Source organism: Festucalex cinctus, chromosome 21 (genome assembly GCF_051991245.1).
Source record: "Festucalex cinctus isolate MCC-2025b chromosome 21, RoL_Fcin_1.0, whole genome shotgun sequence".
NCBI classification, from domain to species: domain Eukaryota; kingdom Metazoa; phylum Chordata; class Actinopteri; order Syngnathiformes; family Syngnathidae; genus Festucalex; species Festucalex cinctus.
The window spans coordinates 12,457,772-12,472,585 of NC_135431.1; the positions used below are offsets into that span (position 1 = coordinate 12,457,772).

General features: G+C 43.2%; 2 protein-coding genes across 8 annotated transcripts in view; one reads left to right on the top strand and one right to left on the bottom strand.

Moving 5' to 3' along the window:
* Window positions 1-14,814, bottom strand: part of LOC144010708 (hormonally up-regulated neu tumor-associated kinase) — a 70,890-nt gene that overhangs the window by 21,020 nt on the left and 35,056 nt on the right. For 5 of the 7 annotated variants that reach the window (XM_077511145.1, XM_077511142.1, XM_077511148.1 and 2 more), the window contains 3 exons: window positions 5,233-5,309; window positions 2,362-2,517; window positions 322-648 (listed from right to left, as the gene is read on the bottom strand). The gene's annotated coding sequence lies outside the window, so the exon portion shown is untranslated. The remainder of the gene's footprint in view (window positions 1-321; window positions 649-2,361; window positions 2,518-5,232; window positions 5,310-14,814) is intronic. The other 2 variants (XM_077511143.1, XM_077511144.1) reach the window with 2 other exon arrangements.
* tbx18 (T-box transcription factor 18) lies at window positions 303-7,671 on the top strand. Its single transcript, XM_077511149.1, has 8 exons — window positions 303-607; window positions 1,416-1,563; window positions 1,820-1,921; window positions 2,364-2,535; window positions 3,391-3,558; window positions 4,954-5,018; window positions 5,936-6,030; window positions 6,109-7,671. Exons 1-8 carry the CDS (start codon window positions 394-396, stop codon window positions 6,636-6,638), a joined length of 1,494 nt encoding a protein of 497 aa, XP_077367275.1. The 5' UTR covers window positions 303-393; the 3' UTR covers window positions 6,639-7,671.

Genomic DNA, 14,814 nt, shown 5'->3' on the forward strand with positions numbered 1-14,814 from the left:
ATTTTCCTATTTGATTCACTATAATTAGTTTTAAAAATATTCCTAATAATTTTTCACTTACGTTAAACGCCGAGTAAACAATGTCACTCGTTGACCACATTAGGGCTTCACTAATGGGCGTGGCCTGGGCATTTCCTGAGTTGGCGCTAGGGCGACTCCTGATTGGCCGAGGCGAGTTGTGATTGACAGTTCCCCGACTTCCCCCCCCCGCCCCCCCCGGTTCTAACTTCTCCCCGAATGTTGACACCTCCCTCCAAAGAAAGTGGCGGATAACCCAGACGTCAGACGCGGAGAGACTTGCCCCGCAGAGCACTTCTTCACCTTTTTGCGGACTCTTCGTCGTCTTATTCGACTTTCGGGTGGCAACCCGCCCGCCGTCGCTTCCTGGGACTCATGGCGGAGAAGCGGCGCTCGCCGTGCGCGCTCAGCGTCAAGGCGCACGCCTTCTCCGTGGAGGCGCTCATCGGGGCCGAGAAGAGGCGCAGGACGGCCGGGGAAGTCGCGACGTCGCCCGGCTGCGACGTCCCGAGAGCGGCCGCCAGTCCCGAGCCTCGGCCGGCGGCCAGAGCGCGCGGCAGCGAGGCGGAATATGCCAGCGACGGATCCCGTAAGTAAAAGCGCCGCAAATTAAGGAGTGCTGCCAAAAAACTGGAACATAAGATGGAATAATACAAACAAAACGTTACAGACAGCTACAACGACATCCAACAAGACCATCGGCTGCTATATATTTACATTATACACATTTCATCATGTTAGCTAGTGCAAATTATCATTACAATACTGGCATCATTCAATTTCATGATAGTCTCAAGCTAAAAGTCACGCCTGCAAACAAGACGTGAGCTTGTGGCCGGCGTGCAAAGTGTGTGACAATTATGACTGCCAGTCGATGTTTTATTTTATGGGCTTTTGGCTGCAGTCGTAAACACGCCAATTAGCAGCAGGAGAAGAAACGGACCCAAAAGCACCAGGATGCACTGGAAACTTGGAAACCAGATACTCGAGTCTTACTTCTAATGCAATACGCCTCAGGACGTGAGTGCAAATCATTAAAACAAAAAACAAAAAAAAATGCTAATAAAACACCCTCGTATATATGCTTAGTTATCAAAATTATTAATAAATTAAACTATATAATTTTGAATTCTTATAGGCCGCTATATGACCAAATATAATAGCTGCTTAAACAATTCAATGGGATTTAAAAAATAAATAAATAGGAGTATTATTTAGTCACATTTTACACTTAACACGATGCAGTGGGGCAACTTCTACATCAATATTAAAAAAATATATATACATAAATTAAATTCTATCCATAGAATTCATTTTGTGTTTGCAGCATGCAGCAAACGTGTGGAACGTGAATTCAGTCACAGTCAATTGTGTGCATGCGCGCGTTTGCATAACAGAAAGCGAGGACGCGCTCCTGGAGAGCCCGCAGCCCGCGGCGGTTTGCGGCAACGGGAGCGAAGACCCACGCGTGGACCTGCAGGGCTCGGACCTGTGGAAACGCTTCCACGAGATCGGCACGGAGATGATCATCACCAAGGCAGGAAGGCAAGCGCAAATGTTCCGTCTATTTTGATGAATTTATTTATTTTATCTTCATGCGAATTGAATTAAATGAAAAGGCCATTATAAAGCAATTTACACTTATTGGTTAAACGTAATCAAGTCATGCTTGGTGTTAAACACTTTGTTTTTAAGCCATTGCAATAAAAACGTGGAAAAAATGTTTTGTTTTTTAAACAAATTAAAAAACAACCATCCCCGTTCTGCAGCATTATTATTTTTAATACGATGCATTTTGCAGGCGGATGTTCCCCGCCATGCGCGTGAAAATGTCCGGTTTGGACCCACATCAGCAGTATTACATCGCCATGGATATCATCCCCGTGGATAACAAACGATACAGGTCAGCGACAAAAGAGAAATGCATGACACGTTGCGTGCACTTTATTTTTTTTTTTTAACGCACAAACGGGGCTGGCCACAGTTGTTTAGTTGTTCCTTTTGGACTTTTAACCTCGGCCTGTGGAAGGTCAAAGCAGCAAATGTGCAGAAAAAAAAAAACAACAACAAAGCTTCCCATGTACCTTTTGTGCGCATTTACGCACGCTGGAAAGATTAAACAGTCTTTGAGGAACATATTTTCAAATTTGATTTTCATTTTGTGAATGCTGAATATTATTATTATTATTATCATCATCATCATCCCTGATTTTTCTCTCTCCACACGCAACCGATTCAAACCAAAAACAAACAATCATTTGTCAACATTCGACACAAAATGCGACTAGCTGGCTTCTGACGTTTTTTGTTTTGTTTTTTTTTATGGTCGTGCCGCTCACTTACAGGTACGTGTACCACAGCTCCAAGTGGATGGTGGCGGGCAACGCCGACTCGCCGGTGCCTCCCCGGGTCTACATCCACCCGGACTCGCCTGCCTCCGGGGAGACGTGGATGCGGCAGGTGGTCAGCTTCGACAAGCTCAAGCTCACAAACAACGAGCTGGACGACCAGGGACATGTAATTCAACTATTATTATCATCATTATCCATTCATTCTATGTACCACTTATCCTTACTAGTATTAACATTTACTGCCACCATCTACAATATTAACTCAACTCAACTATTGATAAAGCGCTTTAAAACAAGTATTGCTTAAAGTGCTGTATACATGGAACAGAAATCGGTTATTCAGTAAAGAATAACACAAGTAAAACAAGAACAAAACATACAAGTAAATAAAATTTACAACAATAAATTAAGAATTTTGTGAATAAATACATATCAAATAATATATATTATCTATGCATCCAGTAAAGTTTAATATTAGACAATTACAAAGAACATTACTTCAATTTAAAATGTTAAGACTGCAAAGTTCCTTGGGAGAAAAAAAATAAAAATAAAAATAAATAAATAACTAAAAATATTACATAAAAAAAAAAAAAAAGTCTGTACCGTGTGTAATGGCACCCTGCATCTAAAACTCAGACCGCCACCAAGGCCAATTTTCAAAAATATCCATGCATGTGAATTATTTTTCTAATTCTTACCTAAATTAGGATGGCATGGTCTTGGGGGAGGTCTGCACTTTCTCATCATAAAATTATTTCCCACATTTTCCTAATTTTGACAGTCAAATGAGAATCCTAATTTTTTGAAAATCAGACAAATCGGTCTTTTAGAAGGTTTGCCTTGGGGGAGGTGCATATATAGATTAAGCTTTATGAAGGAATAGATTTTTCAAAATTTAAGATTCACTTCCTCCATTGAAATGAATGGAAATGCAAACCGATCCACTACAGCTCCACTAAATATTTTTTTCCCCTCAATATAAGCAAATTGTGACCCAACTTGCTTGCTCCTATCCCAGATAATCCTGCACTCCATGCACAAGTATCAGCCGCGGGTGCACGTGATCCGTAAAGAGTGCTGTGAAGAGCTGTCCCCAGTGAAGGCCGTGCCCGCCGGTGAGGGCACGCGCACCTACTCCTTCCCCGAGACCGTCTTCACCACAGTTACGGCGTACCAAAACCAGCAGGTTTGTCATCATCTCCAACCATACGAAAATAACTAAAATTTTGGACAGACCTTCGCTTAGACATTTTTTATTTTTTTTTTTTTTTTTAACTGGAAAGTGACTATATACACATTGTTGATTGTGTTCGAATGGTGGTTGCCAGTCTGGAACCTGGTAACCATAGTGATAGGGTGGGAGGTGGGCACTCACAAGGCTTGTGGTGTAAATGTGGGCCCTGGCCCCCTCAGGTTAGCATCTCTCCCTGCATTGTAGTGGCACCCTGTGGCCCATATACTCATGACTCAGGCGAGGCTAACTGGTCCCATTTCCCTCATTTGGGAGCCACTTGGGGCCCCTTGACGGGGCTGACGGACTATCCTGGGGGGCCCGAGGGGTGACGCTACTCAGGCTGATCTGTAGTTGGCTGCAGGCCGCAAAGTACAAGCTGCAGGTGATCGTTTTGTTAGACAATGAAAGGCATTGATCTAAATTTGCGGATTACATACATTTCCATGGGAATTGGTGAAACAAACTATAACATGAAAAGCATTTCTTTCCAAAATTTGTGACATTTTGTCAATTTCTCTCGACAAAAAAAAAAAAAAAAAAAAAAAAATTGTGTCTCAATATTTCATGACTATTTGGTCAATTTCCCAGAAAAAAAAGTGATACATAAAATTTCATCAAACAGTGACAATAGTCATCCAATGAAAAGTATGTACCAACAAGTTTTTGCCATTTTTTAAATTGTAAAAACAGGAAGCAAATGACTAAATGCAGAGATAATACAACTTGGATTTCAACTAAAAAATATTGCATTAAGGCCTCTAGTGTAGACTCTTCAATTGAGAGTGACATTATGTCTGACATTTTCCAGGAAACAAAAGTCATCGCTGTCCAAGAAAAAGCATGCATGTCCAAATTTTGCTTGGTTTTAATCCGGAAAACAGAAAGCGGGCGCTTGGAATTTAACTAGAAAATTTTACATTCTCTATCGACCTTACTGGAAAGCATGTATTTCCAAATTTGCAGTTTTTATATGAGAAAACAAAAATGTGTCCACAATAAAAAAAAACAAACAAAACATGCTTTTCATTGGACACATTTTTGCTTAGTCCTACCAACTAACAAACTGCCTATAAAAATAACGTAATGATGGACATCATCGAAATGGAGTGTACATCTGCACATCTAACACTGGATGAGGCTCACAAGGTTGACCAAGCTCTTTTTGGACCGAGGGGTGTCACATGTGCGCTGCAGCAAACACACTGCTTCAGTTTCCTAAATGCCAAGGGACAAAAAGTGTCATGTTGGCGCGCCCGAGCCAAGTTAACACAAACAGACGACTATTTCTGCTGGCATGCTTTATGTGTTGTCATAAGATTTGGGGGATTTTTTCCCTGTGTTTTCCAGATAACCCGGCTGAAAATCGACAGAAACCCTTTTGCCAAAGGCTTCAGAGACTCTGGAAGGAATCGGTGAGTGGAGACCTTCACATTACCCGCCGAAACTGGGTCATGTTTGATATTCTTGCTGGCCTGTGGTTTTTTTCTTGTCACGGCTATTTCAGTCTGATATTACGGGAAGGGAAAAAGCAGGGCCTGCATTTATTTATCCTTCTCTCGCGGGAAGCGTGCGACGGGCCTCTATGAACGTGAAAATCCATCCAGAGTGGAACTAATCAAGTCTTACCGCAGAGCTCAGGAGATTTCATCGTGGAGTATTCGTCATTTTGTCACTTAGTGACGGGGAAGATCGGATCACAGCCTCTGAAACAAACATAAATAAGACTAGTCCAATCTGTACACAAAATTCTGTAGTAAAACAATTTGATCCTTGTAAGCTGTACATATATACATATACACACACACACACATATACATATACACACACACACATATACATATACACACACACACATATACATATATATATACATATATATATATACATATACATATACATATATATATATATATATATATATACACATATACATACATACATAAATTGTCTAAATTATCACCACGGCTTCAACCCCGCGGGTGTGTGCATATGTATCGAGAGGGTGGGGGTTGACTTTCATCCGCACACTAACGAGGTCCAACAGAGGAGCTGCATTCGGCCTCCATGCCAACCCACCTTGGAGGTGGACGGGTGGGGAGCGGCAGCGGGGTTTATCCCACCTCATAAATCCTCACTGCGGCTTCCTGCCTCCTTGCTCCTGATTGGCCCATAAAAGCCGCGTGAAAGCAATTATCTCGGAGCGCCCGGCTGGCAGCGGCCAATGGCGACGTGGCGTTTATGCCCCTCATTACCTGCACAGACAGAGAGATGGCGGCCAGGTGCTCGCTTTACGAGGTGGCGTGCAGGCTAACGCGATTTGCGTTTGCAGGATGGGCCTGGAAGCCCTGGTGGAGTCATACGCCTTCTGGCGGCCATCTTTGCGGACGCTCACCTTCGAGGACATCCCCGGGATGGCCAAACAAGGTACTTGATCGTCTTGACACTCATACCTTGACTTGAGTTTTTCAAGTTACAAGTCGTCATTTGTTTGATGTTTTGCAGGAGTGCAGGGAGCCCATGGAGGTGTCGGCGCATCGCCCCACTTGCTATCGCCCTCGCCGTGCTCGTCGCCTTTCCAGGTGTGCCCCCTCAGCCCGAGCGACTTCACCTGCGGCCCCCCGCTCCACCGCTACGCCGCCTCTCCGGAGCCCTTCCCGCCTCCCCGTGGCCCGCCGTCCTACGAGGGCGACGCATTCTGCACCCTCCCGCTCTCTGCCTCGCAACTGGGCTACCTGTCGGGCCCCGCCTCGCAGGGGTACGCCGGCCTCCGCCTTCACACGCCCCCCTACGGGCTTTACGGCTACACCTTCCCGCCGTCGCCACGGCTGGCCGCCAGCCCGGACAAAATGAGCGCCGCCGCCGCCAACCAACAGGGAGCCCTACTGGGCTCGTCCCCCAGTGGGACGCTAACAGACAGCCTGGGGGTGCTCGCCACCGGACAACAGGGCTTCCTGTTTGACTCTCGGACTTTGGGGCTGCCAGGGAGCCCGTCGGGGAGCGGCGGCTCACAAGTCGCCGCCCACCTGGGCTGAAATTGGTCATTGGACATGTGAAAAATGACACTCAGGAACGCTTCAGACGATGATGACGATGAAGCATTCATTTGTTTTCTAGAGCGCTTATCCTCATTGGGATGAGTGGGGGTCCGGTCAATCCCAGCTGACTTTAGGTTGGTTACACCCTGGACTTGTTGCCAGCTGATTGCAACGGCGGGGGTGAAAACTGGAAGTGATTAAGGAAGGAGGAGGCCCAGTGACTTGATGTGAGCACTTTGTTCTTTTTGATAAGGAGATGCTAAACTTTGCCTTTCAAGGGATTACATCCAGTGTATTCCACATAATAATAATAATAATAATAATAATAATAATAATAATAAACAGTGTTACATACGCATTGAATGAGCCAACTTTCAAACTGGATTGGCACTCCAGGATTAAGGCTGGATTTACACTGCACTGTATTCCAATTTCAACCCTAGGCCATTTTTTTTTTTTTACTCTTTCAATGCAAATGCCAAGTGTCACATATCCCACACGCAAGTGTTGACATTCACAAAACATGCACAAATTGCGCATAACTCCACAAGAGGCGAAAACACGGATGTGAACGTTAATACCTAAACATTGTTAATAATAAAAATGACATAGCGCTTAGTTGGCCTCAGATGACACTTCACCTCCATTGATTAAAATGAGTCATGTCCTTTTCATTCAACAGTGTAAAACAAATATGTAAAATATACTGTACTATATAAATAATTAAAAGAATAGCACAAACAAGACTGAAAAACACTCAATTTTGTAACAGGACGGTTGGACATTGCTTACCAGAAGCAGCAGTTTTCCCTCACACTAAATAAATTGGTGCCGCAAATACGCAACTAAACAATAATAAAAACATTCAACGTTCATCCCCCTTTATGATTTGAAAGAGGATTATTTTGCTTATTTAATGGTGGCGATGCCTCTAATGTAGCACGTAGCAGCGGAGAGGGCGCATACCTTACTGCGAAAAGAGAAATTCAGCAAATAATAGACGCTCATTAAAAGCAGCAAATAATCAGGAGTCGGGTTAAAAAAAAAAAAGAAAAAAAAAAAAGAAGTCTGTATTAGTATTGTTCTGGCAGATGTAAGTAAGTCTATACGTCACCGTTGACGTCATGTGGATTTCAACCCATATTTGGAAGATCCCTGATTCCCATCTGAGGATCTCCAATTCCATGCGTTTATACTGCCGCGATGAATATCACAACTGTCCATTTGACAGCCCCAAAAATACCTCACCTGACGATGCCTGATTCTATTTTTCCCTCCAACAAATATACAGTACAAAAAAAAGAGAGCAAGTAACTGGAATTGTGCCGTTGCAATCATGCAGCGTAAATCCAGCCACAGTGCCTACATCCCATTTACATGTAGCCAACACATGGAAGGAGAACGACGGAACGTTACTCGGAATTGTATGTGTCCAACGTTGACTTGGACAAACTCTCAGCACCTGCGTGTGCGTCTTTCCCGCAGCCACGCACTGTGTATATCGTGGCGAAGAGGAGAGTACATAACAGGGGGCTGAGGAACCTGTGGCACTTCAACCTTGAACTTTTTTGTTAGAGACTCTTCTTGGCCTAGTTATATACACACACACACACACACGCACACACACACACACACACACGTATCTATACAGGCCAACAGCTTTCGTACACAACTAATTTAATTGACTGCACACACAATAGTTGACTTGTCATACCAACTTTTGTTTAATCTCAATTACACACCATGTTTACAATATTTATTTGTGGTCTGCCTTATTGTGGGTTAAAGACATTACAACGTGCTCACGAGACTCCATTAAGATTTCAAACTAAATTAATTGATGTACTTTATGGGTTATGATTCCGAAGGCTCCTTGGTTTCCGACGGTACGGTAATCACTGAGTTAAATACAAATAACAGGAAGCTTGATTGATTGAATGAAGCTTGTGATTATGTATACAGTACAGCTGAGAAAGATTAAACTATTCACCTCTAACTGTAAATGTAAAAATGTAAACATAAGCGTAGACATGCATTATTTGGATTGAGGGGGTCGTTGGGTTATGACAAGTTGGCTTCTATATCATCTTCTGTCTGTTCTCGCTCTATAATGACTGCAGCAACAGCATAAAAGTGATTTATGCACTGGCAACATACACGTACATGCGCAAACACACACTTCACGGGGACGTGTCACATCAGGAGGGAATGCAATTTGAATGACCTCAACGTGAACCTTGACATCTCCGGTCGACTAGCCCGAACCCTGATCTAATTTCAACCAAAGCCATACACAGCCAGTGCTGCTCAAAGTGTTGCGTAACGGCGTGAACGGACCCCCCTTGTACCCCCCGCCGACTGCGCGCTCGCTCACACAAGAGCGAGGGCATATGCCAAGGAGGGTGTGAAGGTGCGAATGCGTGTGGCAACAGGTGGTTGAGACGTCTCAAAAGGTCACGCTGATCCCTGAAAATCCAAAAGAACCCCCGCCCAGACCCCTGCCTCCTCCTCCTGTGGAATTCTCCTTTGATGAGAGCATAAGTCAAGTTACTCAAATGCTAACACGTGTAGGTTAAATGTTAAACATGTTTTAACGTAACCAGCACGTCATTTCTGCATCAAAAGCACTTTTGGAATATGATATTGTACTCCCAAGGATAATTCGTGTCAACTTTAATGTGTTGTTCCATTTATTTACATGCTTAAATTGGCAGAAAGTAGTGGAGTCCACCCAGACTGCTAACGTAGCTAGCACTGTACTGCTAAAGATTTAATTTAACTACAACATGACCTTAAATTTGATATTTGGGCTTAGTACGTTTTTATTTGTTGAACATATTTAAAAAAAATAATAGATTGTGTCAAAAAATATATGTTGTTCCATTTATTTACATGCCAAGTTGGCAGAAAGTAGTGGAGGCTAACGTAGCTAACATTGTACTACTAATGACTGAATTTTTACTCCAACATTACCTTAAATGTTACATTTGGGCATAGCACATTTTTATTTGTTGAACGTAATTTGAAAATAATAGATTATTGTGTTAAATATTTGTGTTGTTCATGCTAAGTTGGCAGAAAGTAGTCGGGTCCAACCAGACAGCTAACGTAGCTAACATTGTACAGCTAATAACTTAATTTTACCACACCGTGACCTTAAATTTAATATTTGGGCTTAGCAAGTTTGTTGAACATATTTTAAATAAAGGTCTTTTTATGTCAAAATATATTTCTGACACTATAGAATTAACCACAAAAGTACACTCATAGCGGGACTACAATTTTTTCCCTTTCTTTACAACACAACCCATACAGCAATGAAAACATTATATATTTCACCACAAAAACTGTATTTTAACAATATTTGGAAGTTTGTTGGACGAGGCTAGTGAAAAACACGTCATTTTTGGCCAGCTCATGTACGAAGCGCTTTTTAGAATAAGTCATCCAACTTCCTCCTGGGCTCTGTGTGGCCTCTAGTGTTGCCTGCTGTCAACGTATGGGCGAGGGGACGCTGACGAGACGAGCACATGTGAGGAGGACGTGGAGGGGAGCTTATTTTAGAAGGCATGGAATGATCGCCTTGTTGTTCCTGTATGACCGGGGAGACGGGACCGGAGCGCATCACTCGCCCACACTCACTGTATATTGAATATAAATTAGAGGTTGCAATCCCTTTTTCAAATGTGAGAATACGACACACACAGTTAGTTACACAGTGCGCCTGTGGTCCGGTGATCTCCAACCAGGGTGGGGACACGGACACTTGTCCCCGACCAGGTGCCGACGTGACAAATCTGTTACGGTAGCTGCCAGGAGCAATTTAGGGGCGCGGGGTTGGACTGTGGGGGACACTCAGCAAGGGGCAGAGTGACTACTGGGTTAAAGCTACTCGCTACTACAAGCTAGAAGTACTTTTTTATTGCGGCAAATCTGTAGCTTTCGCAACGTTCTGATGCACTATCAACGTTGCAGTTTTATTTTCTTTCAAGTTTAATTTTGTTATGTAACAAAAAAAATGCTAACATAAGTGCACAGAGCGCCACCTGTGGTAGTGGAGGATATGCTTTCATAAGTACATACAACGTCGTCAAATGTAATTTGAAATACTTAATTGCGAACATTATAAGCGAGAAAATACGAACCCCATTCCCCCCGTTTGAGGGAGGACGCAAACCTCATCTCTCAACACAGTAGTTATTTGCATAAAGGCCAGTTGTGTGGTTTTAGCTTCGCTTGGCATGGGAGCACCATTAGCATTACGGGCCTCGGACGTGCAGGGCTCGGTTTTGCGGCTGTGGGGTCCGTGACTGAGCATTAAAATCCCACAGGTGAGGTCATAGTGGGCAGCGGTGGAAGGTTCCAGAGGAGTACGGAATCAAGAAACGAGAATTACAAATGTGGTTTAATGTGGTTTCTATTCATATAGTGCCAAGACGAAACTTATTTAAAGACATTTCAAATATGAATGAGGTTTAGGACCACATTCATTAATGAAATGACCCAGAAGACCATTAATTCTATACTTTCTACTGTAGTATGCAAATAGTTTGTCTCTGAAATGCCCGCCCACCCATTATGTGTGAAATAAGCACATATTTTAATCTTTTTGTGAGATGCCTATTTCCCAAAATGTTTGTAAGCGAGCTGGTCAGAATTTTGTCCGCCACTGCATCAGGTCAACAAGCTCAGCACAAAATAGTTTGCCAAGCAGGAACGCTCTCTCATTCAAGGCTCCAAGAGCACCTGTGCTCTTTGTGGGAGTGGGGAAGCTTCAGCGGGGGAGGGATAGGCCGACATGGGTGCGGATGCGCTGCGGATCAGTTCGCCGCGTGAGCCGTTAACGACTCGACAGCTATTTGATGACAGTCACAAGAACCCGAGCCTTGGGGTCGTCCTTTACAGCTGTTAAATCTTTGTCAAGTCAAGCAATGATTTGCGGGGCGCTACCATTGCATTGGACTCGGAAAGAAAGAACGAAAACCCCAAATTTATGCATTTCAGTTGTTGAAGGACAGTGCTAACTGTTTAAATATGGATGATTTTAGAATCATAATAACCTGACCAATGCACATGCTACTCCAAAGATAATTCAGGACAACTGGATTTAAAGAATGATAGCTAGCTAGCTAGATTTCTGGGTTTTCATGATGTAGTGTACCTTAGCTAGCTAACACTATGGCAAAAAATGAAGGTAATGATAACGATGCCTTCAGAATTTGGAAAAATATGCCTCTAAAGATAAAACTGGACTACTTGCCAACATCCGTAAAGTCACACCATTAGCAGTCTAAAAGTGTGTGTATTACATCTCCTTATATTGAGCAAACAAAAGTTGCCAGAAAGCTCAAGTTCTCCGCTGACTTGACACGAGTAGGAACAGAGCCGGAACATTCCAGGGACCGTCCAGCTCGCATGCTTTTGACTATTTTTAGATGGCAGATATGACGGACAATGCGGAAACCGCACTTTGGATAGAAGAAGTCGAAGCCAGACAGGAAGTAACTGGGAAATAAAAGAAGTCTTCCATCATGAATAAAAATCTTAATTTCCAAGCAAAAGGGAGCCTGCTTTCAAGCTTTATTGAATTCTACTTGGTGCTGAATCACTCGTGTCCACTTTACACTAAATGGCCAAACATATTTGGACATTCAGTAGGCAGGAAGTGGAAAATGAAGAAAATGTGTCATTTGCCATTACATCAATTTATACAAGATTTTGAAATGACTGATATATTTGTCCTTTTGTGAGGTCAGAGGGTCAGAGACCGTGCCTGGTTAGGTTCTTCCACACCAAACCTCCACTCCTGTAGGTGGCAGTAGCCAGTATTTAAGACTGAAAATAAGAAACCCGCTTTATGAGGTGGGTTTGTTTGGCTGTCTCACTTCTTCGTAACCAAAACAAAGCCTTATCGTGACCCCGACACCCACATTACGTGCGTGTGTGTAATGTGTCTAGGTCATTTATAGCTAAGCAGCTCATCAATCTCAATAGTGCAGAGCGCTGCAAAGAGCTGATGAAACGACAGACATGATCACTATTCAGTGGATGGGTGTAAATGGGAGGAGGGAGGAAAGATGAGGAGGAGGAGGAGGAGGAAGGGGAGGAAGAGGCGAAGGAGCAGTGGGGGTGAAAGTTGGAAAAGGTTGCGGAGTAAAAGAAAGATGGGCTGAGGAAAAGAAAGGTTAACACTTTTTTAATCATGTATAGCTAAAAACACTCATTAGCAAGACTCCACCCATCTTAACTCTGCTCACCATGCATACCACCACCTGCACGCTCTGTTCAAGAAGTTTTATGACCATCTTTGTTCTTTTTGGCTAATTTTCTTTTCAAATTTCAGAAAACGTCTGCTTTTACACGCAGCATTAAAAACACACCCTGGTCCTGAATTTTTGCTATCGTCTTACACGCATGCCACGGGCGCCCCCCTCTTGGAATTTATCATTGCACACTGGATGGGTCACATGCTACAGCGATGGATCACATTATGTCTAGTGTGTGCGTGTGCGTGAGGGCAGGGGGTCGGTCAGGAGGTAGGCATGGCGAGGGGAATATTTGTCAATGAGCTGTGAAGCCACACTGACACGGGACAATGTGACTTTGTAAAACAACAAAACGTCAAAACACTGCCGTGTAGCCAGCAAATATTTACATGGAAACAAATTAAATGATCCTGTAATGTCTTCAAAATACTTGTACTATTTTATAATGTCACACCAGACACTGGTATCACCATATTGAGTGATTTTGTGAAAATTGTCAAAAGGCAATTTCACTGCACTGGTCATTAGAAAGAATTCAGGTACACACAGTTTTAAACAGTCTGTGGTGTGAACTATTGACGTCCGACCACTTTTTTTTTCCGGCGTTTTCCAAGGCGGGACAAAGTAGGCGCATATCAAAGCGGGTCAAAAGGTTTAAATGTGCAGCGGCTCGGTGTATATTTTGGTGTATATTTTGCCTGCCGCTGGCGGAGGCGGGTGGTTGCGACAGCAGCTGCGAGGGGGCGTCACATGTGCCATTCCTCACACTTCAACAGCCAACGAGAGAGCGATTTATGGACGTGGGGAGAAGGACACATAAACAGCGGCGGCGGCGCTGAAATAAATAAAGACGGGAGGAGCTGACGGGAGATAGCGCCCAAAAAGAAAGAGAAAGCGAGAGGGAAGACAAATACACAAAAGAGTGGGGGAGGAAGTGACGTTTTAACCTTAAAGCGGAAGTCAACCTAAAGAAAAAAAATTGACAATATTCTGTTCTATGCAGCCTCATTAGACTAAATACAGTATTTTGGATAATATTGCGGTAGTGGAATAGCAGTTGTGCAGCAAAATCCAGCGGGTTTTATTAGTATCAGAAGGCGGCCATTTTACCACTGTGAAAGTGAAAATGATATCACAGTTGCTCAGGTCTCAGGTAACAACCAATCACAGCTCAGCTTCAGAAAACAGGTGAGCTCTGATTGGTCGTTGCCTGAGGCCTGAGCAACTGTGATGTCATCTTCAGTCAACAAGTGGCAAAATGGCCACCCCCTGAGGTGGATAAGAAAAACGGTTGGATTTTGTATTCATAACTCTTATTCCACAAATGTAATATTAATCAGAATGCCATGTTTAGACTTGTGTAGTCACATACAACAAATAATTGTCCAGAAATGTTTAAGGTTGACTTTCAAAAATGAAACATTTAAATTAAATATTTTATATGACATGGAATACAATGAAAATTCGAATGTCAAAATGCAACTCGTAAAATCTACAATTTGAAGAAAATACTGTGGAAAAGTTGTCGCAAACTTGTTAATTCTGTAAAGCAGTGGTGTCCAAACTATGTGGCCCTCAAATGAAAAAGTTTGGACAGCCCTGCTGTAAAAGAGTTAAACACAAGTTAGCAATTAAAACAAAATAAGAATGAGAGAAATTAAAGAAACACTACGAACGCTATTGTGGAGCTGCAGTACATGACTTCACAACCTGGTGGTTCAATAGTGTGGAATACTACAACTGTTTCTTTTTAATAACGCAGCTGACCTAGCGTGAGCTTACGTGTGTGCGCACGTGTGCGCTAGCTCCAGCGAGCACTCTCCCATGACGTTCACGTCAACGACCCGAACAGGAGACCCTAGTACAACACACACGCGCACACACCACCCACAATATGTCCATGTGTG

What these genes read in the sequence shown, in the direction of transcription:
- tbx18 (XM_077511149.1), top strand. Translation starts at nt 394, where the DNA reads ATGGCGGAGAAGCGGCGCTCGCCGTGCGCGCTCAGCGTCAAGGCGCAC. An exon ending in CGGCGTACCAAAACCAGCAG is followed by an intron (nt 3,559 to 4,953) that starts GTTTGTCATCAT and finishes TGTGTTTTCCAG; the next exon opens with ATAACCCGGCTGAAAATCGA. An exon ending in CCCCGGGATGGCCAAACAAG is followed by an intron (nt 6,031 to 6,108) that starts GTACTTGATCGT and finishes GATGTTTTGCAG; the next exon opens with GAGTGCAGGGAGCCCATGGA.